The following is a 23,007-nucleotide window of genomic DNA, read 5'->3' on the forward strand; positions in this document are numbered from 1 at the left end:
AGGTCTTGTAGAGCTGCGAATCGTCCCGGATCGGCAGCTATTAATTCTTCAGAAAGGGTGAATCCTCTGCCACTATAAACTTATTTCTGTTGAGAGTGATGCCATTTTTGTGGCAGCGAGTGAGTAGTTCATGGATCCTATGGTAATGTGTCAGTAGGACGTCGTCAAAGATGAGAATGTCATTAACAACCTTGTCACATTTCTTCATGCCCTGGAGAGCCAGGTCACTGGTGTAACAATAAGCATCGCCGGTGGCAGCGAAGCCCATAGGTTCTCAGCAATGCTGGAAGCGTCTGTAAGGCGTAATGAAAAAAATAGTGAGGTGACGGCCCTCCTCTGCTAGCTCCATCTGCCATTAGCTGTGTAGAGCGTCCGCAGTGTGGAATCGACAGCACAGACAGCAGCTGTGGGTGTGGGCGAAGGGTGAGCTGGTCTGGAGATGCGTGTTCAGCTTGGCGAGATCCACTGTGATGCAAACTCCAATGACCTTTGGGACAACAACTAGGGGGTGGCACCATTCCAATGGCTTGTCCCCACAAGGCTTCATGATACCCAGCTGGACCATAGGTTCTAATTATTTGACAGGTTTGCGGAAAGAGTAGGGGATCTGCTGTGGGGTGTGAATGGTGAATGGGACAGCATCCTTTTTAAGGTGGAGGTCCTGTCATCTACCTCAGTGGAGCTTCTTTAAGGTTCTCCTCAGCTAAACACGAGAATATCATGGAAGGTTCGAAGGAAATATTCTCGTGCCTTGGTAGGGGTCGTGTTGACATGGAAGAGTAGCTCCTTACATCTGTTCACATGGACAACCTGTAGGATGGGCCGTGGAAAATCTGGCGGAATGATGGCTTAACTCCTTGCAATGTGTGTAGGACAGGAGTGGCATCCGAATTCCTTCATGGACTGGGATCGTGGTATGACAGGATCGGTTGGCCAAAGACAGAGTGGCCTTAAGGCTATCTAAAGTTGGTGTCATCTGTGATCCATCTGCCATGAGTGTCACTGGGGTGGCAGAAGGTTACAGCTCATTCCTGGTGATTTGAAGAAGTTCCAAATGCTGAGGACACATCACTGATACATCGACTTTTGTCTCCGGCAGCATCATAATTTTGGATGTCGCCCTTTTAGGTGAGGTCGAGGGATATGGGTGCTGGTGAGGGCCAGTTGTTGTGGAAAATGCCTCGCCCTTGAAAAAATTGGAGGGCTCTCTCAAAGGTGACATGGCATTGGGTGGTTCGCCCTGCTTGGCATTCAGCTGCTGTTAGCAACATCTGTCATAGTGGCCCTCTTGGCCATAGTGTCTGCACGCGGCCTTGTTGGCAGGACACTTTGAGGTCTTACGCCAGTATTCCTTTCTGGCACAATTTCTGCATATGCTGTTGGCAACCGGACACTTTTTTTTGAAGAGCTGTGCTTCTTTGTGCAGGCAATGCATGAAGTGTCCCTGTTAGGGTTTAGATCAGAAGTACTACTTTTGCTCCCATGTCCTTTGGCTTTTCTTTTGTTGGTAGAGACAAAACACAATTTAGGAGGGGGGGGGGGGGCACATATGGCAGTGGTGGCTGTTCTTATGGCCTCATAGGAGTGACATTCATTCATCAATAAGTTTTGTGTGAGCTCCCCATCCCTGACTCCCATGATGATGATCATCTTTTGCCGAGTTTCTTCACCAGCAGCTGACTGGCCAGGACAGATGTCAATTTTTTCTGCTACATGCTTCAGCTTGCCGTAGAAATTGCTGAAGCTTTCCCCTTCCCTCTGTGTGTAGGAAAGCAGGACCCTGCGACGTAAAGCTTCCTTTTGCAGGCTCTTGATGTGTTTCTTGAAGCATTTAAGACTTCCTCCATGCTTCGTTCTGTGTCCGGTGGCGCATTGAGTGTGTTCGAGTATCCTTTGGGTCTTCAGGCAGAGGCATATGCGAAGTTGTATTAACTGCTTCATGGTAGGTAAAGTCGCTAGTTCTACCATTACACTGAAGTCATCCCAGCGTCTACGCCATTCCCTAAACGCTTGATATGTGGCGTCGGGACTTAAATGCGGTGGTGTCTGGGCAATGGCGTTCTGTGGGGTCTGGGCAATGGCGTTCTGTGGGACTGGTGGCTGAAAGGGAAAAGTCACTGAGGATTGGGTTGGAAGTTGTTGCGAGTCCAACGGTGTTGCTTACTGGTGGGCAGGGTTGACCACGAGTACCTGCAAATAGGTGATGAAAAGCTTCTTCCTCTCTTCTTAAAAGTGCCCTTTTGGCGGTGTAGTTCCTTGTCGTGATGACGTTGATCCTCCTCTCTCTTGACCTGTAGCCAAGTCAGGCTGTTGAGATTCCTCCAGGTATTTGATGAGGAGCCTCAACTCCCACCTGAAGCAGTTGAAGTCAGCATAGTCGAGTGAGGTGAGAGCAAAGGCGGGGTTTCCATCGTTAAAAAATCTGGTGGCGTTCGACGGTCTGTTGATGAGACTGGATATAAAGGCAACTGGCGGTTGTCATTGTCCTGGTCACTTTGCATATCCCCAGATTCGCCTTGATGTGAGGTAGTAGACATTATAAATCATTTTAAGCAATCACCCACAGTTTAAAAGAAAAGACTAAAAGATAAGAGAGACTTACTATAGTTTTTATTTTAAGATTACTGTAAATCAACAGTGGCAAATAGCAACAGGAGAGCGAGTGTGGGAGGGCTCTTGGGTGGGGCGGGAAGACTGATAGCTGTTACTTAATGAGCCATTGACCTGGGCAGCGGGCAGCGTGTTTCTGGTGATGAGAGAGAGTGCATGCACCTCAAACTCTAGAGATGGGTTGAGGTAAAAGGGTTCTCAGGTGGGGTATGAAGAGCAGCTCAGAACTCAAGAGAAATACTACCCATTAAAATCAAATCACTAATACTGCACTGCACTGGCACCGCATTAACGGTTTACAAACAAAGCACAAACACTGTAAAATCCACATGTAGAGGGGAAATGGTGGCTTGATGCAAATGCTGGATTCCGTTGTTCCATTAAAACGCTGAATGGTTTCAACCTGCGCCATGGTGATACGTGATGAGGTCTTGTACAGTAGATGAAGACAGATGATGGCAGGGATGGAGAAATCAAATAAAAAATTGTAGATAATATACACAATAATCTACAAACCCCCCTCCTCTAACATCTCAGCCCTCACACCTCCCATAATATGTGATTTTCCTACTCTGGTTTCATCTAGTGCTCTTCACTTCCTCTTCCATCACTGGCACAACACCTGCAGCAGGAATTATATCTGCCTCCTTATTATCCTCAACATTCAGCAACCTTTCAAAATATTTAGCCCACCTTTTTCTTCCCTCATTTCTTTTCAATAACCTTCCATTTTAATTTTTTACTGTCTCTTCATGAGCTACCCTTCCTTTCTCTCTTAACTTCTTTCAAAATCTTCTACTTATTCTCTTCTTACAAACACCCAAATCCCTGACCCTACTTCCAGTCAGCCACCCTCTATGCTTCAGCTACCTTGCATTTTACTTCCACATTTTCTCTCTATATCTTTCATACTTCTTTACACTATTACTCTGCAGCCATTCTTCAAATGCCCTCTTTTTCTCTTCCAATTTCATCTTTACTAATTCATTCCATCATTCACTACCCTTCTTCATGCTGCCTCCAACAATCCTCTTGCCACACACATCATTTGCAAGCCCAGTGATATTTTTCAATATTAAACTTACCCGATAATCATGTAGCTGTCAACTCCGTTGCCCGACAGAATTCTATGGAGGGATACGCCAGCTATCACAATACTAGAAGGGGGTGTATTTACCAGCGCCACCTGTGGCCAGGTACTCAAGTACTTCTTGTTGACACCTCCTCAATTATTCCTCTGTCGTGCTTCCGGCAAGACGTTCTGGGATACGCTTATGTTCTTGGAGTATTTTCACGACTTTGGTGAAGTATTTCTCTTTGATTTCGGCTGTCGCTTTACTGGAAACTTCTATATTAGCTTAGTTAGCTTTTGGAATTAATTTGATTAATTATGGTGACGAAGAGAGTATGAACTCTCGTTCACCTTTCAATGGCCGACCCTTCCCTTAGACGGAAGTGTTGGTGTCTAAGAGAGTATAGACTCTCTTTCTTAATTTTGCTTAACAAAAGTTATAGATTTATTTTATATCTCTCCGCCTCTTATAGGCCTCTTCGATTAACTTCCTTTTATTATAAACTTATTAAAATTAATTTTTATATTTGTTTATATTCGACCTTCCTAATAGTAGGCGGTCTTTTCTTGGTACCGAAGTTAATTAACATTGAGCCCGTCATTTCGGTTTTACCTGTTAACATATTATGCTATTTCCGCCACAGAGTTTGAAAGAATTTCTTTGATAGTCTCGTACTGTTTTCAAAGTTGAACTAACGTTTTGTTTTGTCTCTGCAGTTGTTGACGTTCAGAACGTTCAACTTGCACTCTATCGTTACGATAGAGAAAGAATGTTCACGGTTTCACGTTGCAGTAAGAGTAACCGTGTCTAGCGTTTTGTTCATTCTTTCTTAACTTAATGGTTTTGATCCTAATAAAGGAACTTTTCATTTTGGGAAATATTTCAGTTTTTTCCTTTAACAATAATATGTTTTAACGATATATATGATTGGGCTCTTCTCTCAGGTTCTAAGTCAAGAGAGAGAGAGAGAGAGAGAGAGAGAGAGAGAGATAGAGACGGAGGGAGAAAGAGGAGGATAAACGTTTCATTCAAGCCTGCCAGGCGTACGAGTAACGTCGTTATCGTTTTTGCTCTTCTCCCTAGTCTCTTTAGGGGAAGAAACTAAACGCTTCTAGAGTGATCTAGTGTTTAGTCTCTTTCCAGCCACTGAATTATCTTTCATTAGATTTTTCTGTTACATTGTAATTCTGTTTTCGCAATTACTAACTTTTGAGAAAGGATAGAATTGCGTGTTTCAGGTACAAACCACTTAAAGTTTCGAGTTCAGTGAAATAAGTGCAAACAGAAATCAAAGTGATAAGTGATTAGCGCAAAGTATGTCAGTGTTGTGCGTGAGGGTACTTCTGTGCGCGCCAGTCGTCCTCCCAGTCCGGGACCTCTTGCAAGCTCCCAAGCCCAGGGGAGAAGCAATGTCGAAGGGCATAAGGGTTCAGCAGGCCTTGATCGGCGCACAGAAGTATCCTCGGTGGTTGTGGGCGTGTCTTACCGAGACCGTCACTCCCACCCGCAGACGATTGAGCCCTTATTTTGCTCGTCTGCAGAAGAGATTTAGGAGAGAAAATAAAGGCAGAGTAACGCTGGTCTCAGGTCTCAAGACCTCTTAAACGTAAAGTCCAGACCTATGCCAGACGTACGAAGTTAAAGTTCAACAACCCGGATGCAGTCATTGGGTTAACTCTGACTCTCCTCAGTCATCAGTTGAATGCACTCCGCCTAAGAGGAGTAAGGTTCTGCCGCAACAGATCTCTGCTGTTAAGGCTTTACCTCAGCAGACCTTAGTGTCTGCCGACCCCAAGTTGACTCTACAACTTTCGGTCTTGATGCGTGAGTGTCGGGCTGAGAGTGTTGCGCCTCCGCCTCCGCCTACACTCCCTCCGCCTACGCTCGCTCCGCCTGATCGCAGTACCACCTGCCAGGCGTACGATGTTGTGGACTCTACTACAGTCCATGCAAGCACAGCTTTCGGACTTGATGCGTGAGTGTCGGGCTGAGAGTGTTGCGCCTCCGCCTCCGCCTACACTCCCTCCGCCTACGCTCGCTCCGCCTGATCGCAGTACCACCTGCCAGGCGTACGATGTTGAGCCACGTGCTGAGTTTGCTGTTCCCAGTGGTGTTCAGCCTCCGCCTTCCTTAAGGCAACCTTTACAATGGGATCAGGAGGATTATACCTCTCTTCCTCCGCCTCCACTTGCTGCTCCACCAGTGATGCAACACTCGGTTGAGGTACAACAACCTCTCCCGTCCATGAGTCAGTCTCCTCAGCTCTCGCTGCAGCGAGCTCAACCCTCCACTAGGCAAGCACCACAACACCTTAGCCTTGCGCCTCAGGAGCCTCAGCTTGCGAGACATTTACCTTGTTCTGCGCAGCCTCTTCCTCATCGCGCTCCGCTCACACCACAGGAACTGGAACTTGCTACTCCGCTTCCGCCAACCGCTCAGCAAGCGCAACCCTTGGGTTCAACCACTCATGCTAGGAGTCAGCCTCCTCCACCCATGCGCCTTCCTTCTGCTTGTCTTTTATTCAGCCTTTGCAGACTGAGCCTCAGGTGTTCCCTCAACAGAGTCTTGAAGAGGAAACCACAACTATTGTTGTTCCAGCTCGTTCTGACTCTGCTGTTCAGCATACCTTACCTCCATTTTCAAACCATATGATAATGGAGGTTATTTGTATTACTTATAAAAATATATTTGTATTCCTTGCAATATATTTTTAACAAGATCGCAAAATATGGCAAAAATATGAATCATGAGTTATGAATGTAAGGTAATATTATGTTGATATTAAACCCCATGCAAGCATGCATAAAGCACTCTAGCACTGGTCATGGAATTTCTGAGAAATGTTAAACGCCATGCACACGCTCTGCTTTCCTTACAGCAGGCTCTGCTTACAGCAGGCTCTGCTTACTACATGCTCTGCATACAGCATGCTCTGCATACAGCATGCTCTGCATACAACATGCTCTGCATACAGCATGCTCTGCATTCAGCATGCTCTGCATACAACATGCTCTGCATACAGCATGCTCTGCATTCAGCATGCTCTGCATACAACATGCTCTACATACAGCATGCTCTCCATACAGCATACTCTGCATACAACATGCTCTGCATACCTTACCTCATGCTTCTCAGTCACACATCTTTGGTTGTTGCCAACTCACTAGACTGTCAAGCAGTTTCATAACGTTGCCTTCTAGTCTGCTGCTTTTGCACCAGTGAACCCTCACTGAGAGAACTTAGCTTTTCTAGGATATGGTCCCTGTAGATGAGAAAGTTCTTTTCTCCCTCCTTCTGATTTCCCTTGAGGACTCTTGTCATTTGGAGGGAGCCTTTAGCTGCATAACCTCTTATGGACTTTTATTTAAGCATAACATGCTTCCAGGGAAGGTAATGGTTCCACTTCAGTCGCTAATCCCGTCTGTTACCACACCTGCTCCCATAGACCTTGAGCTGTGTTGCATGACATGCAGTCCAAGCTTAGTCCTTGTTAGAGGATTTTTTGTTTACGGAGTCAATGTGTCACGGGGAAGACGTTCAACAACCAACAGAAGTGACTTGTTGTGACGCAGTGCGGCAACCTCAGCAACCCGATAAGGAGTTGTCTGTACGACCCAGACAGTCTAGACAGATTCGGGTTGTCACTGTACTTCCTCGCTTGCCCATGATTGACAGTTCACAGACTGTGCAGCAGTATCATGATCTTGTGTCCGGCTCCGTCAGACGACTGGCTTTTAAGAGCTCCCACAAGTCGTCGCTGTCTGGAGATTTTCAAATGGACTATGGATCTGACCAAGGAACTGGGCCTCCTGGTCAATTTTGAGGAGTCTCAGCTCGTTCCATCCCAGACCATTGTCTCCTTGGGTATGGATCTTCAGAGTCGAGCTTTTCGGACTTTTCCGTCGGCCCCAAGGATCTTCCAAGCCCTAGAATGCATCCAGAGCATGCTGAGAAGGAACCGATGCTCAGTCAGGTAGTGGATGAGTCTAACAGGGACACTTTCATCGCTGGCCCTGTTCATCGTGTTAGGGAGACTCCACCTCCCCCCCTTCAGTATCATCTAGCTGCTCACTGGATAAAGGACATGACGCTAGAGACGGTCTCAGTTCCTGTTTCCGAAGAGAGGAGGTCTTCTCTCGCGTGGTGTAAGAACAGCTTTCTTCTCAAGGAAGTCTACCTTTGGCTGTTCAGAAACACGACCGCCGTCTCCTCTCGGACGCATCAGACACGGGCTGGGGTGCGACTTTGGACGGACAAGAATGCTCGGGAACATGGAATCAGGAGCAAAGGACACTTCACATCATTTGCAAGAAGTTGTTGGCGGTTATTCTGGCCTTGATAAACTTCAAGTCCCTCCAGCTTAACAAAGTGGTGGAGGTGGACTCTGACAACACCACAGTCCTGGCTTACATCTTCAAGCAGGGAGGGACTCTTTCGTGGAAGTTGTTCTAGATCGCAAGGGACCTACTCATCTGGTCTTAAGATCGAAAGCTAACTGGTAACGAGGTTCATTCAGGGCGGTATGAATGTCATGGCAGATCACCTCAGACGGAAGGGTCAGGTCATCCCCACAGAGTGGACCCTTCTCAAGAATGTTTGCAACAGACTTTGGGCCCTGTGGGGTCAGCCAACCATAGATCTGTTCACTACCTCGATAACCTAGAGACTCCTGTTGTATTGTTCTCCGATTCCAGACCCAGCAGCAGTTCACGTGGATGCTTTTCTGCTGGATTGGTTCCATCTCGACCTGTATGCATTCCCGCTGTTCAAGATTGTCAACAGGGTACTTCAGAAGTTCTCCTCTCACAAAGGGACACGGCTGACGTTGGTTGGCTCCGCTCTGGTCCGCGAGAGAATGGTTCTTAGAGGTACTGCAATGGCTGGTCGACATTCCCAGGACTCTTCCTCTAGGAGTGAACCTTCTAAGTCTACCTCACGTAAAGAAGGTACACCCAATCCTCCACGCTCTTCGTCTGACTGCCTTCAGACTTTCGAAAGACTCTCAAGAGCTAGGGGCTTTTCGAAGGAGGCAGCCAGAGCGATTGCCAAAGCAAGGAGAACATCCACTCTCTTCTATCAGTCTCAAGGGGAAGTCTTCCGTAGCTGGTACAAGACCAATGCAGTTTCCTCAACCAGTACCACTGTAACCCAGATTGCTGACTTCCTGTTATATCTAAGGAAAGTAAGATCCCTTTCAGCTCCTACGATCAAGGGTTACAGAAGTATGTTGGCAGCGGTTTTCCGCCACAGAGGCTTGGATCTTTCCACCAACAAAGATCTACAGGACCTCCCTAGGTCTTTTGAGACCTCAAAGGAACGTCGGTTGTCCACTCCAGGCTGGAATCTAGACGTGGTCCTAAGGTTCCTTATGTCATCAAGATTTGAACCTCTCCAATCAGCCTCTTTTTAGGACCTCACATTAAAAACTCTTTTCCTCGTGTGCTTGACAACAGCTAAAAGAGTAAGTGAGATCCACGCCTTCAGCAGGATCATTGTTTTCACATCTGAAACGGCTACATGTTCCTTGCAGCTCGGTTTTTGCTAAACGAGCTTCCTTCACGTCCTTGGCCTAAGTCGTTCGAGATCCCAAGCCTGTCCAACTTGGTGGGGAATGATCTGAAGAGAGTACTTTGCCCAGTTAGAGCTCTTAGGTACTATCTAAAAAGGTCTTAACCTTTACAAGGACAATCAGAAGCCTTATAGTGTGCTATCAAGAAACCTTCTTTTCCAAGTTCTAAGAACTCAGTTTCTTACTATTCAGGCTTCTGATTAGAGAAACACATTCTCATCTGAAGGAAGAAGACCTTGCTTTGCTGAAGGTAAGGACACATGAAGTGGGAGCTGTGGCTACTTCAGTGGCCTTCAAACAGAACCATTCTCTGCAGAGTGTTATGGATGCAACCTATTGGAGAAGCAAGTCAGTGTTCGCATCATTCTATCTCAAAGATGTCCAGTCTCTTTACGAGTACTGCTACACCCTGGGACCATTCGTAGCAACGAATGCAGTAGTAGGCGAGGGCTCAGCCACTACATTCCCATAATCCCATAACCTTTTAACCTTTCTCTTGAATACTTTTTATGGGTTGTACGGTCGGCTAAGAAGCCTTCCACATCCTTGTTGATTTGGCGGGTGGTCAATTCTTTCTTGAGAAGCGCCGAGGTTAAAGGTTGTGATGAGGTCCTTTAGTATGGGTTGCAGCCCTGTATACTTTAGCACCTTTGAGTTGATTCAGCCTCCCAAGAGGAACGCTGCGCTCAGTAAGGAAGACGATCTTATTAAAGGCAGAGTAACGGTTCAAGTCGACTTCCTTACCAGGTACTTATTATTTCATTGTTATTGTGGATAACTGATTATATGAAATACGGGATACTTAGCTATCCTTTAGTCTTGTACACTGGTTTTTCACCCACCCCCCTGGGTGTGAATCAGCTACATGATTATCGGGTAAGTTTAATATTGAAAAATGTTATTTTTATTAGTAAAATAAATTTTTGAATATACTTACCCGATAATCATGATTTAATCGACCCTCCCTTCCTCCCCATAGAGAACCAGTGGACCGAGGAATAATTGAGGAGGTGTCAACAAGAAGTACTTGAGTACCTGGCCACAGGTGGCGCTGGTAAATACACCCCCTTCTAGTATTGTGATAGCTGGCGTATCCCTCCATAGAATTCTGTCGGGCAACGGAGTTGACAGCTACATGATTATCGGGTAAGTATATTCAAAAATTTATTTTACTAATAAAAATAACATTTTCTTTTACTAACTTCTACTCCTCCTCCTTGATCACCAGTTTCTTTCACTTTCACCCTGCCATATGGCACTCTGCATCCCCCATTCTATTTCCCCATTGCTACAACTAACTTTCCTTCAACCAATAAAATGATCCGACATACCGTTAGGCATACCCCTAAACACATGCACATGTTTTAATCTACCAAACATCATCTTGTTATCAACACTCAATCCATTGATGCCCTTTCTACCACTTCTTCCAGTTTCTTTGTGAATACCCCCATATTTGGATGGCAATTTCTTTACATTTCAATCATGATGCAGCCTTTTTTTTCTTACTGCCTTCTTAGCTCCTGCTTCAGAGTCCAGTGTGTCTTCAAGGTAACAGAAATGCCCTGTAGGGGTTGAAGCTTTGAATCCCCAGATATGTTCCTTCCAAGCAATAATGTTCCACCAGTCTTTGCTGGCTGTAGCCATATTGGCCATCTTCCATACTCTGAAATGTATGCCCTTTATCTTTTTCTTCAAAATATGAAGCCATTTTTATACTACCAAATGGGTTTTTGTAAATAACCTCTTCCCATAATTTTATTTTTCATTTTCGGAAACACTTATATTGACACACTGCTTCTACTTCACCGTGCTCTTTAATAGTATGTGACATTGTCCTCATTTGGAGGCAGGGGAATCAGCCCTATTTCATAACAAATTTCTGTAATACTAGTTACTTTCAGTTAACTGAAAAGTCAGCAAGTCTTTTCACAATTCAAGCATTCCTATTAAGGAGTTTATGCTGAATTTGATCACTGTTATTACTTAAAATTCTTTATATGATATGCTATATGTGTATTTTGCAGATACAAGTTGTGTTTTAGTCTTGACATTCGTCATTGTCTGGGGACTGTATTGTAAACTCAAAAGTTTGGGAAGATTTAGGCTTAGAAGGAATTTTTTCATAGCATAACAGTGTCAAATTGATTACTGTATACCTCTCATATATTTTTAATGTTTCCCATGTCAAACTTTACTAGCAAAGAGGGTTCTGGTTGTGGTGTACTTTATGGTAACGTCCCTGGCTGGTGATCGCCAGAATGGAGTTCGAATCACGCTCAAACTTGTTAGTTCCTTTAGTATCTGCAACCTCACCATCCTTGTGAGCTAAAGATGGGGTGTTTGGGGGAGCCGATAGGTCACCTGCTGAGTCATCAGCAGACATTGCCTGGCCCCCTGAGGTCATAGCTTGAATGGAGAGGGGGCTTGGGTGCAGATCATATGTATGTACGGTTAGTCTCTAGGGCATGCAGCCTGATGAATAAAACTTACAGCAAATGCTTTTTCCTGGATTTTTAAGTAATTGCTTCAATTCAAATGAATAAAATAAGTAAATGCTTTTGCTTGTAGAAAATGCTTAGAGCAGGTGCTTAAGCACAATCAAATACTTAATTATCAGCAATTACTTCATTTCTAATAACACATTGCAATTGCTTTCGCTTCACAGCAATTGCTTGGAAAAGTTTAAAGCAGCTCAGCAGCGGCTTGAAACTTCTGTGAACTGGACTTGATGGCTGCATTTCTCAAGAAAATTGCTGAAAAAGCCCATATATGGCTAAAATAACCCCAATATCAGGATGAAATGAGAAAATATGCTCAAAAGAAATGGTCTAAAAAATACCAATTTCCATATGCAGTTAGAGCAATTGATTGAACTCTCATACGGATTCCAAACTTTAAAAATCATGGTGATCAATAGATAAATACCTGTAGGAAAATATATGCAAGCAATAATGTGCAATCCACTTTCAATTTTGAAGTGTTCATTAGTATAAGAGTAGGATTTTGAAGAACTCTGTCATCCATAACATAATGAACAATTTCAATATTACCTTGTAAAATTAATCTGTAGTGGCCTGTGAGACAATTTCTTTCCCACTCTATAACGTACCCGTGTCAAAATAATTTGACCATTTTAAGGTAAAATGAACACTGTGGTTAGACACAAGCCATCCAAACTGTGTGAGATAGACTTAAAATGCATTAACCCCTTGGGTAAAGAAATGTTTGGTAATCTCAGTGTTGTCAGGTGTATGAGGACAGAGGAGAATCTGTAAAGAATACTCCAGACTATTTGTTGTAAGTGTAGTTAAAGGGAAAGTGAACGGTAACGAGAGAGAAGGATCCAATGAAATACTGTTTGGCCAGTCAAAAGACCCTATAACTCTCTAACGGTAGTATCTTAATGGGTGGCTTGTGCCCTGGCCAACCTCTTCAAACGGAGGCTCTTCACACCCCAGAACACATGCAAATATTATTCTTGGAATTTTTGCAATATTTATTCTTACCTCGTATTGCAAAACTGAAAATCTAGCTGGCCAGGACACCTTTCACTAATCACGCTTCTCTGCAAAATAATTGCATACCTAGCACTATGTGCCGGATGCAACAGTCTGGAAAGATCTGAATGCTAAAGATGATCAGAATCTATGGAAAAATCTTATACATGCATAAAGAACTAAATGAACGACACATCATTGCATGAGTATTTGAGTCTTCTAGTTATACATAGTTCTTAAAAAAAATATTTGATAAATGTTGAAATCATGGATACCCTTTTCAGATTGGTCAAGAGGAGTTGCAAATGCCAATGCAAGTGACCTAGATTTGGGCCCTGTTGATCATCGGGAAGCTGCAGAAATAGCCCATGCAGAACTCATCGATAAGTTGTCAGCTGCTGCTGCAGCCCAAGCCAAAGAAAGGAGACATAATAGAGATAAAGCCAATGGCACTCTTCAGAGCAGGCTGTCTAAGAAAGGTTAATTAATGTTCATTTTACTTATATGGTAATTTTTAGGAAACTAACTTATTTGTATGTCATTCTAACTATACACTAGATCTTCAGTTTAACATTTTCTGAGCGTAGGTTTGAGATTACATTTCACTGAACAGTGTTTAAATTGGTAAACGTTTATTTAAAAAGGTAGTTAGATAGAGATTTACTGTACTGTACAAATCTACTGTTTATATTAAGTATTTACACATTTCCATGATTTAATTAAGGTATAAAGTACAGTTGGCCCTCCGTATCCAATAGCTTATGGAAACATTAAAGCTCGGTCGGTATAAAAGAGATAACGGCCTTCACACAAACTAGTCAGTTCTCAAGTAAATAGTATACAGTATTCCAAAGTAAGTGGTGTTGATCCAGAAGCCCTAGAATATAATCCTAAGTCCTTACCTGTGGGGTAAACTACTAAGGAAAATAGCCAACTTTTGGATAACTCTCAGTAGAAGGGTTTTTATTGAAATTAATGCCTTGGAAATTTTGTGAAATTAAAGATAGTTGTTCTAAATTGTATCATTGATTTTGTGAACAACCACTTTATTAAGATAAAAATGTCGTAAAGGCCAAAAAAGCTCAAAAGACTAATTATTTGACCTAACCTTACTAAAAAAAAAACATTAATAATGAAAATGAATTTCTTTATGCTAGATGTTCATATTGACTCTTCTCTAGAAGCTTGGTTTATTGATATTTACCAGTAAAAATATTTTGATTTCCTATCGTCTTTCCTTTCAATAGACGAGGCCTTAGAAAAGTAATGAGATTCTAGCTGTTAAGCACAAGAAGAGAATTAGTGAAGTGGCAGGGGCTTGTTATTTCAATCTCAAAATCAAAGCTATTCCCTAGCCCCTTGATATCACAAATACGTGGGGAGGGGGGGCATCAGATGATTATAAAATTAATAAATTTTATTTTTCAAATTCAATTTATTCCCACGAACCTCCTCTGATGTTCATATTGCTGACTCCCACACATATAGAAGTGGGATGCCAGTGAAGGAAAGTGATAAGTCATTTATACTCTGTAGCATTGAAATATAATGAAATATTAAAATTTGAGACTGGTATAGATTGATGGTAACAAACTCTCTAAATACAGTTTGAAATACAGGACTCCTTTTTTCCAAAAGATGTTTGAAATCTAGGACTAAAAGATGGGTAAATGATATCTTATTTCTAATTATCTATCTATATAACCCCAACACCATGTAATTAATAGTAGAGTTTTTGTAAAGTAAGAAGATTATCAATTAACTGAACTCATAAAAAGTTGATAGATCGCTAATAGCATCCACTATAGGAACTAGAACCCAACAATCTATATAGATTAACAAGGATTCTTCAAGATAATGTTGAGTGAATACCAACTTTTTATACCAAGCTGCCACTAAAACTCATTCCAAAGAAAGGTTTCTGCAAAAATTAAGATATGTAGCTGTACTTCTAATATCAAGAACTTTAACCTTCAAGGCTTTCATTAGATTTGGATTCAATTCTTTGTGAGCTTCCAAATGATACTGAATTCTCTTTCCAGGCAAAGAAATCTATTGTGAAAAAATTGTGGCAGCCTTTGTCATAAAATTATTGTTTTGCTCTAAAGGAAGACAAGAGAGAGATTTATCTTGTGCTCCCCACAGTCTACCTTAAAAGATAGTGCTTGTGTTTAGCTGAAGCCTACTTCACCAGGAAAAATTTTATAGCTGTAAAATCTATAAGTGATAATTTTTCCAATGGTTCAAAAGCCGAACCTTTTAAATACCGTAAAACTACTTCCAAATTCCAATCGATAGACATAACTATTGGAGTCCTAAATACTTGAAAGGAAATTGTGTAATTCCACATGCTTAAGTTCAGAATTAATCATGGCTCTATATCCCTTAATGGCTGAAATTGAAATTTTTCATAAAAAAAGAAAACATGATAAAAATTTATCAATCTCCCAGCTGGGCTTGATAAGGGAAGCTGATAATGATTTAAGGAGTTTTTATAAGCTCATCACTATCAAAACTTGGCTGGTTAATTGCTGTATTAGAGAATGGTGCTAGCATGTCATTATCATCATCATTCCCACTATAAACAACTATCCTACTCTTCTGGATTTTTCCCTGAATTAAGAGAAATAGTGAGGTATGCGCACTCCTCTCAACGGTATACAATAAGTCACGTTGCGGCATGTGCATTAATAGCTAATGTATCCACAGGAAGTCATGTCAAAACGTACTAAAACACATCATAATCTGGAGTGTGAAGAAAGAATTTTATCTAAACAATACAACAGTGACTGAAATAACTACTTTCCTTCTTGACATTAATCTCTAGTATATGTCATTATTTTATCAGAGGTATGTGTCTATGGAAAGTAAAGATGGGAAATTTTTTAAATTTTACACGTAAATGTTGATAAACTGAGCGTCAGAGAAAAAGCTATATGCATATCAGGAGATTCACCAAATTAGTTCTAAACTCTCTAGGGCTTGCCTAAATTGTATAAAAGGATAACTTTTTTTTCTTTTTCATTCTAGTGACTGAACAAGAAGCAGAGAAGCAGCTGAACAAATTGTCTTCTGCAACTGGATCCAGCTCATCCTCATATGCCCTTGTTCATGATAGTCTAGGCAACTCATCTGGTCTTCCTACAACACTCACTGTAGCCCAGGTGATGGCTGCTTTGCGTCATGAAGGACACACCCCAGCCTCACACGTAACTTTCACACTGACAAATAGAAGAGACCATAGCAGAGGTTTGTTTTAATTTATTTTATTATTTGTTATATTAAAGGATGCTTTTGGGTTTTGGCTAAATTGTGATTAAGTTGAACATATTTGAAAACATGTACAGGAGAGAGATGTTTGAAAATTCATTGTATCTCCTAAGGCAAAATTTTTATTCCCTTATGCACAGAACAAAGGAAAAACATGAATTACTATCAGATCAAGAAAAAAAATTGATAGTACTGTATTTATTGGTTTCCTGTACTTTTAAGTAAAATTGGGAATTTTAATGTTTTAAAGTGATGGAATGAAAGGTATTTATCATAATTGATAAGAATGGCGTAATATATTTAGTTTCATTTTTACCAGAAGGGGAGACTGGCCGAGAAGCATTGTTGTTATGTACAGAACCTCTGCCATCTACTCTTCATGTGTTTACTAGTCAAGGAGGTCTGTCCCTCCTCGCCCAACATATGTCTCTTCTGTATCCTGATACGGGACAACAGGTAAGTAGTCTTTTTAAGTTATGAATATAATTTTGTCTGTGTACAGAATCCCTTTTTGAAGTCCCCATGAAAATCCATGCTTTGTTTCTCTTTCATAATTGATATAACCTGCCAAATAGTTCAAGTTTTTCTAATTGTGTGTTACTGCAGTTCATCATGGTGCCTTGTATGGCAAAATGTAAATGACAGGGTCCATTTTGTGACCCGTGCCTTTTACTTCTCATGTATTCCATTTAGTCCCTTCTGACATAGCCGTCCTACTTCCTTAACTTAACCTTGTTCCCTTTTTCATTTCTAGTTTTAGAATGGGTTCTGGCAACTTTTTGAACTTAAGAATGACCTATTTAATTATTTTATTGTGCTACTTGTACTGATCATATACACTGAAGATTTTATTTCTGATGTGTTGGAGAGCATGCTTGATTCACTGTTGCTGGGTATGAGGTTCACTAACAATGCAAAAATGAATCTAAAGAATAACATCAAAGGTAGTTGCATGGCACTTGATTTTTGTATGGTTTAAAAAATGTGTTTTTTTAATCTAGTGTGGAAGCCAGGTAGGGATCTTTGTTTCTCTATTCCGCTGCTTTCATTCCTGTTGACTTTTTTTCTTCTATGTTGTGAGTGATAGTGGCTTGTGTTATATAAAAGGAAAATAAACAGGTTTTTTATATAGATCAGAATGTTCATAGACATTTTGTAGTGGACAACATAATTTTTTTGTGAAATCTTTAAATGGGGAATTAAATAGCTTTTTATGAGATCTCTAAACAGGAAAATAAAAAGCTTCAATATAAATATTAAAATTTCTAACCTACTTGTGCTATATTTAAGAAAACTATTGGATAGTTAGCTCTTAGGTAGACAGGAAGCAGTTTAAAGTAAAGACAACCTTTGGAATTTTTGTTCAAATCCCAATGGGGACACAATGATTTGGAAAAATTCATATGGACATGAAAACTTTAGAATTGGATACAGGATTAAAGAGAATTTCCATTTGAGGAATTTGGTTGTTTTGTCATTTGGTTTATTCACTTATTTACCTTTGTTAATAATTAGTTGATGGGTAATTTTTTTAGGTGTACAAGTTACATAATTTCATTTATCAGATTGCATTCATAGCATCTGTAGGGAAACTTCGGGAAAGGTTGTACACTTGTAGCATAGATCCATGAGAATTTACATAAAAGGCAGAGACTACCACTAATTATGATGGCATTTCATGTATTTGTAGAATGAAGAGATAAATCCCATATAAAACTCTATACTTTGGCTCTAAATGGTGAGCCCTCTAAAGATTTAGTAAAATGGTAATCTTTAGATGTGATAGATTTTCTGCCAATTGATTTGATATCCCACAACTTATTACATTTATCGTGTCAAATCAAATAACCTGAAGAAAAGCCTTGAAAATCATGAAAAAATATGATAGATGATGATGTATATGTGTGTCAATGCATACATATTTGTAAACTAAATACAATAGCAAAAATAATGTAGCTTGCTCATATATTTGTGTTATCAGAAGTAAATATTTGTTTTAAAAATTTTCTTTTAACTATCTTATGGAATTGGCAGATTAACCCTCTTGCTGCCAAGGGAAAGATATTTTACTGTGTTTTTCTTCTAGTTTGGAGATAACCAGAAATCTGAAGCTTAGTTTATACATTTAGAAATGCATTTATTTTAATGTTATTGTTAAAGAGTATTATTTTTTTTTTAAATGGATGGGTTAAAGTTTGATCGATCATTTAATACTGTATTCAAAAGTGAATTGCTTAGGCACCGAAAAATGGCCAAGTATGTTGTCGTTTGGTAGGCAGAGGGTTGCTGCACACTCAGTTTTGTAGAGTAATGATTTTTTCTTTCCAGCATCCTGCTAGTAATGGTTGTGTGCGGAGCAGCAATGGGGATAAGGGGGAAATGGTTGTAGAAAATGATTGGGTCAGCCTGGAGATGAATGATTATGAGGTGAGGCCTTTAGCTTTCTTTTGGTTCTCCTTCAGATTTATGAATGAATCTTGGACCTTTACTTGATTGCAATATGCATGCTTTTATGCAGTAGACCTTATCTTAATGACTTGGCTTGCTTCATATGTTATAAAAAGGGCTTTTTTGTCACCTTGGTTTAATGTTAACAAATAGAAAATTTAAGTTTCTTCTGCATTCAGTTCATTTACCTTCTCATGTGTTGTAACAGGATTCCTTAATGCCATGATATATAATTCATAAGATAGTTGCATGAAATAGATTTGTATCAAAGGAAGTACAGTACAGATTTAAATTTTTATATTTTATAAATGCAGTGCACCAGAATATACACATATGTTCCTTGAAAATGTTTTGGAAAAGCAAAGCAAATTTGAAATATTGTAGGTTAGGGAAAATAGCAGCAGTAAGGTCATTAAATAGAAAATTGAGGATTGAGCCATGTGTTCTTACACTGTTTACAGGTACAGTATTCCTATTTGTAAAAGCTTCATCTCTGTACTTTATTTTTCCTAAGTGTAAAATATTTGAGCTATAATTTTGGTATATTCCTGTGTCCTAGTAGATGAAAGACTTGCAACTACAGTATAAGCTGCTTTATAAACCAAAATTAGGTAAAATATTCTGTATCACAATGCTTTGTTCTCAACATGCTTATAATAACCAGGATAAATTGCGATAAATATTCCAATGAAAAAACGTCTCTCCTTACGGTACCAAGGCGCTTGAGTTTTCAAACCCTTAGTTCAAGGAAGCCTTGGATTTCATACCAGTATTATTCTACTCGATATTGATAGGGGAAATATATGTTATCACTAAAAATAAAGTATTGTTTGAAACTGAAGGACAGTAAAAAACAGCCTTGACTAAATATAATTGATCAACCTAGTTATGCTAAGCTTAAGCTTAAAGTGGTAATATGATATCACTAATAAGGAGTTTGTAACATATGATAAGTTGGCTATTATATGCAGAAGACCTATATGATTTCAGAATCAGAGGAAGAGTTTATAGAAATGTTTAAAAGCTAGAAGAATGTTATAGGAAGTAAGATTAAAGGTTTTGCAGTTAACGTAAGTAAAACAAAGAAAGCAAAGAAAAAAAAATTAAAACAGCCAGAGGTAGTGGTAGACAGATGGTAATATAGCAAGAGGTACAATATTTTTTTTCCTTTGTGGTCACTGGATTGTAAAGCAGTGAGTATTGAGAAGGCAGAAAGTAAAAATAGCAGCAGCCTGGATAAAGCTGGAAGATTTTGATAGAATGAAACTGGCTAAGTGAAATATCCTATTGGTAGATAGGTTCAAAGAAAATTATTTGCAGGGTGAATATATCAACAGAAAGTATGAAAACCAGTGGAACAGTCAATACAGCTCAGACAGTGATTTATGACTATGAAATTAGTAACTTGTTTTAGATGCTCGTTATATGGGCGTATAAAGTAAAAACTGTTGGAATGGAGAAATATGAACTTTATATAATATTCAATTTTTATTCTTTCAATTTTTATTTAACTTGTTTTAGATACTTATTATATGGGCATATAAAGTGAAAATATTTGTTGGAATGGAGAAATGTGAACTTTGTGTAATGGGTTTTTATATCAATATTAATTTACTCCTATTTGTTTGAAACTCTGCCTGATAAAGTACATCCAAAGATTTGTGGTATAGAAAGTTATGTATTTTGCTTGAAGGAGTACAGTACCTTATATAGATTTAGGCATTTAGTTTCTGTTCCAGAAGAATTTCTGAATACAATAATTATGTTGTGGAACTAAACAAATTTTCTGAAATTTATTGAAAAAAAAAGATCATTAATAAGAATGTTCTTCTTTCATAGTCGCTTATTTTGTTTGAGAAATAATTATGCATTTTATTTCAGTCTGCAAATGTCTTTGATTACTTTGTGATGGGTGGAGGGAGTAGTGGTTCACCAGGACCAGTTGGAGGAAGCACAGTCAGTCTGCTGACTCTACCATCCATCCCTCCTCATGCCTTAGGAGCCTTCACTCTCTTCTTAAGACTTCCTGGGTATGCAGAAACATTATTAAAAGACACTCACAAAGCCTGTTGCCTCTTGAGATTAGCACTAGGTGTCACAGATGATGGAGATGGTGGTGAGTATACATTAATTTATCCTGTTTTTTTTTTTTTTATACTTATTCTATAGTCATATATACTTCAATTAATAAGGTCGTCAGTTATATCTGGATAAGGCAAAATTTCAAGAGAGAATATTCCTTGTGTAGTTCCAAGTGAATTGAATCACAAATTATTAATTTCTGTTGTCTTTGTAGGAGATATTGTAGGTTCTGGAGTAGGAGGATCACTTGCCACAATGCCTTTCCAAGTGCTGGAATCGTTGTTAGAAGCTACGCCTCTGACTACTGATGATGGCCTTTTGTTACGTCGAATGTGTTTGGAGTCTGGTGCCCTCCATTTAATCCTTGCATGTTTAGCAGCACTTTCACATCAAGATACCCCTGAAGTAGTATCATCCCTTTATCACCAAGTAAGTGTATTGGTTGAAACACTGTGCAGCTGGGGTAATAGTGTTTTTTCTTGATGTGATTTATTCAGTGAAGAAAAGAAATTAGAGATTTCAGTCAGCCTTTGTACAGAAGACTTTCTGCTTTTAGTTTTGTGTATTGTATTTACCAATGAAACGCCAACATATATTTTCTCGTGTAGTTTACAAATTGTTCTTGTTTTACCAGAATGTTCCTATTGGGTTAGTGGTTGCTACAACCAGAGCCACATGCGTCGACACTCGTGATACCATTGGTGTTCATCGCGGTGAAGGAGATAGATGTCACTATTGGGCCAAAGGCACTGGTTATGGAACTGGAAGTACAACACAAAGTTGGGATGTAGAGCAAGCACTAGTCAGACAGAAGGTGGAAGAAGAACATGTAGTTTGGCTTGTACGTTTGTTAGCCCAATATATAAACCCAGGTAAGGGGTAAATACTGCACTTTGTATTTGTAATGAATGAAAAATTATTCTTATATAAATTGTCTGATTGCAATGTTGGGATTTTTTAAAAAATATTTATTAGGTCATGTTGGATTTTCATTATTTTTAAATAATGTGAGTGTAAGTACAGTAGAAGATAATAAATCTTTCAAAGCACATAGTAGGATAGTACAACCAAAATGTAGTCTTATGAAAGTTACCTTAAATGTGATGCTGAGGTAAACTAATCTATACATACCAGTAATTTCTTGCGTATCTGCACAAATAACTCCAATGGTGTACGAAGAGCTCAAAGGGTGAATGTAAGGGAGTAACCTAGTGCTGAATTTTAGCCCAGCAATGTCTATCCCATGCAAACATTCACTAAGGATTACAATCTCTAGCAAATACAAACAAACTAAATCTTTATCATTTACAGGGTAGGTATTGTAAAAAGGAAAAATAGCATTTGAGAAATTTCTTACAACAGGCTACCCTAATAATTAGTCTGAAAGAAATTCTTTTTATTCATGTATATTATTTGGAAAAAAAATCCTCACTACATCGTCAGTGTATAAAAGAGTAATGCTAAGATAAAGTACATTGAATATTTTTTACAATTAACTCAACTTTAATGATTTTTTCTAGGCGATATCTTGCCACCCGAGTTACAGCAGCAGACAAACGGAAGTGCATCAGGGGACACTCCTGATTCGCAAAGTGAAGGCCCTTCCTCATCATATGTGGGTGATAGCCCTGTTCTACCTCCTCTCTCCCCACCCCATAATACCTCACCAGCCCTTCCTCCTGCACTTCTGCATTTATACCAAAATTCTGGCCTGATAACAACTATTGCCTCTAATCTCAGCAATGATTCAGGTGAGTTTCGAAGGAATATTGTCTGCATTATTTAGTCAATTTTAATACAGTTTCTTCATATACTTGTCCTTGATATTGTAGTAGGAAGTAATCAGACTTATTTCTATTTTGCTTTTACTTGGAAGTTCATGGATTTTGAATATTTTTTTCATTATATAGTAAACGTGGTTTCATACGTTTTTCACGGTGAGTGAATAAGTTAAGGGTCTCTGTCATTGCTAGAAATATTATAGTGTGCTTGCAAGTTAATTACATGGTTAAACTTTTTCATAATTTTTCAGTTCTCGATATGTCTCGTCACGTACCACTGTATAGAGCTCTCTTAGCTCTAGTGAGAGGACTTTCGGTCACAACTAGCTTGTCTCCGTTGCTTATGACGACTCAGAATTCTACTGTTAGTAATGGAGGGGGAAGCACCACCACACTCCCCTGTATTCCTACTCTTCTAGAAAAAATGAAAAGCACTGTCAACACCTACATGGCAAAACTTCGTTGGAAGTCTTCCAAAGGTGGTGGTGGAAATAACAACTCCAATGCTAATGGGACAAGCGATGATGCTGAGCAAGAGGAAGGTCTTTCATTAATTGTTCCTGATATTCAGAAAACAGCAGAAGTTGTAAAGGTATGACTGTTGTCATTTTTATTTGCATCTAAATCTTAATTTATCTTGAACCTGTAAAGAATATAAAGATTCCAGAAAAATG

General features: G+C 39.8%; 1 protein-coding gene across 5 annotated transcripts in view; it reads left to right on the forward strand.

Moving 5' to 3' along the window:
- Bruce (BIR repeat containing ubiquitin-conjugating enzyme) overlaps positions 1-23,007 on the forward strand; it is a 241,074-nt gene that overhangs the window by 193,757 nt on the left and 24,310 nt on the right. For 3 of the 5 annotated variants that reach the window (XM_068364131.1, XM_068364133.1, XM_068364134.1), the window contains 9 exons: positions 13,037-13,231; positions 15,783-16,001; positions 16,342-16,478; positions 18,351-18,449; positions 20,352-20,586; positions 20,767-20,981; positions 21,187-21,424; positions 22,073-22,303; positions 22,585-22,925. In XM_068364131.1, the coding sequence (XP_068220232.1) occupies positions 13,037-13,231; positions 15,783-16,001; positions 16,342-16,478; positions 18,351-18,449; positions 20,352-20,586; positions 20,767-20,981; positions 21,187-21,424; positions 22,073-22,303; positions 22,585-22,925 (1,910 nt within the window). The remainder of the gene's footprint in view (positions 1-13,036; positions 13,232-15,782; positions 16,002-16,341; positions 16,479-18,350; positions 18,450-20,351; positions 20,587-20,766; positions 20,982-21,186; positions 21,425-22,072; positions 22,304-22,584; positions 22,926-23,007) is intronic. The other 2 variants (XM_068364132.1, XM_068364135.1) reach the window with 2 other exon arrangements.

The sequence above is a fragment of the Palaemon carinicauda genome, chromosome 41 (genome assembly GCF_036898095.1).
Source record: "Palaemon carinicauda isolate YSFRI2023 chromosome 41, ASM3689809v2, whole genome shotgun sequence".
NCBI classification, from domain to species: Eukaryota; Metazoa; Arthropoda; class Malacostraca; order Decapoda; family Palaemonidae; genus Palaemon; species Palaemon carinicauda.